Source organism: Neolamprologus brichardi, chromosome 3 (assembly GCF_056152115.1).
Source record: "Neolamprologus brichardi isolate AB-2024 chromosome 3, ASM5615211v1, whole genome shotgun sequence".
NCBI classification, from domain to species: Eukaryota; Metazoa; Chordata; class Actinopteri; order Cichliformes; family Cichlidae; genus Neolamprologus; species Neolamprologus brichardi.
Window position 1 is genome coordinate 35,137,172 of NC_142106.1, and position 3,573 is coordinate 35,140,744.

At 43.5% G+C, this 3,573-nt stretch overlaps 1 protein-coding gene across 1 annotated transcript; it reads right to left on the bottom strand.

Moving 5' to 3' along the window:
- Positions 1 to 1,159: 1,159 nt before the first annotated feature.
- Positions 1,160 to 2,785, bottom strand: LOC118454990 (uncharacterized). The gene is made up of 5 exons (XM_087839334.1): positions 2,777 to 2,785; positions 2,408 to 2,484; positions 2,264 to 2,314; positions 1,993 to 2,154; positions 1,160 to 1,766 (listed from the first exon to the last, which is right to left on the bottom strand). The coding sequence occupies exons 2-5, from the start codon at positions 2,460 to 2,462 to the stop codon at positions 1,561 to 1,563; spliced, it is 474 nt and encodes a 157-aa protein (XP_087695460.1). The 5' UTR covers positions 2,463 to 2,484; positions 2,777 to 2,785; the 3' UTR covers positions 1,160 to 1,560.
- Positions 2,786 to 3,573: the final 788 nt, after the last annotated feature.

Sequence of the window (3,573 nt, forward strand, 5' to 3'; positions counted from 1 at the left end):
CAACCAGTCTACATGTGTTTTGTGGACTTGGAGAAGGCATTCGACCGTGTCCCTCGGGGTGTCCTGTGGGAGGTGTTGCGGGAGTATGGGGTGTCTGGCCCATTGCTACGGGCCATTCGATCCCTATACAACCGTTGCAAGAGCTTGGTTCGCATTGCCGGCAATAAGTCGGACTCGTTCCCGGTGGGTGATGGGCTCCGCCAGGGCTGCCCTTTGTCACCGGTTCTGTTCATAATTTTTATGGACAGGATTTCTAGGCGCAGCCAAGTGGCGGAGGGCTTTCGCTTTGGTGGCCTCAGGATCTCATCTCTGATCTTTGCGGATGATGTGGTTCTGTTGGCTTCATCGGGTGAGGGCCTCCAGCTCGCACTGGAGCGGTTCGCAGCCGAGTGTGAAGCAGCGGGAATGAGGATCAGCACCTCCAAATCTGAGGCCATGGTTCTCAGCCGGAAAAGGGTGGAGTGCCCACTCCGGGTCGGGGATGAGGTCCTGCCCCAAGTGGAGGAGTTCAAGTATCTCGGGGTCTTGTTCGCGAGTGATGGGAGAAGGGAGCCGGAGATCGACAGACGGATTGGGGCTGCGGCTGCAGTAATGCAGACGCTGCACCGGTCCGTCGTGGTGAAGAGGGAGCTGAGTGTAAAAGCGAAGCTCTCAATTTACCGGTCGATCTACGTCCCTACCCTCACCTATGGCCACGAGCTGTGGGTAGTGACCGAAAGGACGAGATCGCGGATACAAGCGGCGGAAATGAGCTTCCTCCGAAGGGTGGCTGGCATCTCCCTTAGAGATAGGGTGAGAAGTTCGGCTATCCGGGAGGGGCTCAGAGTAGAGCCGCTGCTGCTCCACATCGAAAGGAGCCAGCTGAGGTGGTTTGGGCATCTGACAAGGATGCCCCCTGGGCGCCTCCTGGGTGAGGTGTTCCAGGCATGTCCCACCGGGAGGAGGCCCCGGGGCAGACCCAGGACACGCTGGAGAGATTATATCTCTCGGCTGGCCTGGGAACGCCTTGGTGTTCCCCCGGATGAGCTGGAGGAGGTGGCTGGGGAGAGGGAGGTCTGGGCCTCTTTGCTTAGGCTGCTGCCCCCGCGACCAGGCCCCGGATAAAGCGGATGAAGATGGATGGATGTATTACTTATGATTAATGATCATTTCACTCAAGACTCTGTGCTTTCTCTGATTTTGTTACTGGATCAACAGATATATTCTCTAAGTATTTTGATGTTTCCTCGGTATTCAGCCTCACACAAGCTCATAAAACTGACCTATTAGAGAATCAATGGGAAGGAAAAAAAGGATATTATTCATATCTAAGGATGTCATTACGTAACAGAGTACTGCTGCAAAAGTATTTAAAAAGAGTAAACCTCCAACATTAATTACTTAAAATATAAATTGTCATTCTTCTCTGATAAAAGATCAAACATGTACATTGCTCATTAGAACATTTGATTATATCTACATAAGAAACACAGGAAAACTGCCTTTAAATGCACAATTTGCCCTCATTTAACTGACAGTGTATGATTATCTTTTTAATTAAGTTTGCTTCATCTGTATTTATTACCGCACAAGTGTTTGAGTCTCATTATCACCATCACCTCGTCGTCTACAACAGCAATAGGATAAAAAGAGCAGTGCTAACAGTATGTATGTCATGTTGGTGAACCAAAATGCGAACAGGTAGAGCGTCTTGTTGCAGTAGAGATCAGGCTGCGCTGTAGTCTTGTCGTACTTGGGTTCATAAATGGAGTAGATGACAATGCTACCTGTAAAAAAAAACAAACAAACAAAGACAGAAAGACAAAAAAAGCTTTAAAGGAGTTTTTTGGGGGGCATCTGTGCTAACAGTCACATCTGTGTGCCTGAGATGACCCTTTTAAGGATATCCAAAATCTCTAAAATCAATAAGACATGTTAGATTTTGGAGGATTTGGAGTAAGAAACCATCTTGTTCTCACTCCAGCCAACTCTGTGATATTTTTAAAAGCTTACCAGCAATAAACCAGCAACAGAAGAAGATGGTGGTTACAGACCAACAGACACTGTTGCACCAGTTACACCATAAGCTCAGTGCCAAGAAGACCGGTATGATCCCATACAGGGACATGTAGAGGGAGATAAAAGGCTGTCTGGGACAGTCAAAGACACCTGAACCTGTGGGGTGCAAAGATAAAGATTTGATTTTTCAAACATTGTCTGGTTCATAAAAATAAATTCACATAAATTCAATCTTAAAATGGAAATAAGAGGATGTCTTGCTTACCAACCATCCCTTGACAAATAAATATAAAGTAAAGGAAAAACAAAGTAAGCCCTGAAGGAGGCAAATACAGCATGTTTTCAGTCACAAATAACAGTATCCACCAACTTTATATGTCTGCAAAAACTTTACACATCACTCTCTCACCTATTGTTATGTATCGCAGTCCACAGATGAATTGTGGTCTCTGACTCCCCTGCATTGTAACTAGTTTTGACTCTAACCTATAAAGACACAAAGTGAGCAAGAAGATAGTCTCCTTATGTTTATATTCCTGTTATTAAGTTAGGTTGTGGAAAAAAAATGTACAAGTGAAAATGTCAAATTATAGACATTAGACTGTAAAGGAAAAATTGTGAATGTTTGTACAGTCTTGCAAAAACCGTTCAACAAACAGATGTTTCTACAAGAAATTAGCATGTTAAAAACAACTCTATTAACCTTCTGTGTATTTCAACCTAGTTACCAAATTAATTGTATTATGTGAAAGCATTAAGCAGATAGTTGCAGACCTACCTGTTTGTGTGTCTGTCTGGACTTCTTTAAGGATAGAGAACATGGCCACATGTAACATGGGCATGTGAGCACGTTTCAACTTCCTTTTACAGCGTCTTTCACTTTAGCGCTTGCTCTCAATCTTCCCTTTTTACTAATGTTATTTGATTGAAGAGTACAGTGATTTACTGGGATAATTATGTTGTTGTTTTTTTACTTATGGGTATGTTAGCAACTTTACATAAAAACTAAAAGGCTAAAAAATAACAAGAAGAAAAAAACATGTTTTATTTTTCATTTGTTAGTTTTTTGCGTAAGAAATATGAAGCTTGGTACAGCATTTTCAGACAATATCTCTGAGTTTTCTTGTAGCATTACTTGAAGAGTTCAGGGTTTGGATTTCCAAACAGCTCTTTGGTATTCACAGAGCAGAAGGGGGAAAAAAAGATAACCACCCACTGACAACCTCAGACAGTTTCTCAATAACACATTCTCCGTTTTCACTTCCCACTGTGACTTGTTCCATCTGTTTTCTCCCTTTGTTAATTTGTTTTTAATGAATTGTTCAGTGTGAAACACACCATGACAAATTATTCCTGCAGAGGTTGATCAGGATTAGTGGAGATGGCGTAAACATCCCATGGAGGCCACAAGCCAAGGTCCTCCTGTTGCCCATTGATCAGTCCCACATAAATGGGGAGGGTTGCATCAGGAAGGGAAGTGGTTGTACAATCATGGCCAAATCAAACATAATAAAAAATGAGATTTCCATGCTGGATCTGTTGGAGCCTAAGTTTGTTGGTCAAAGACCAAGAAAT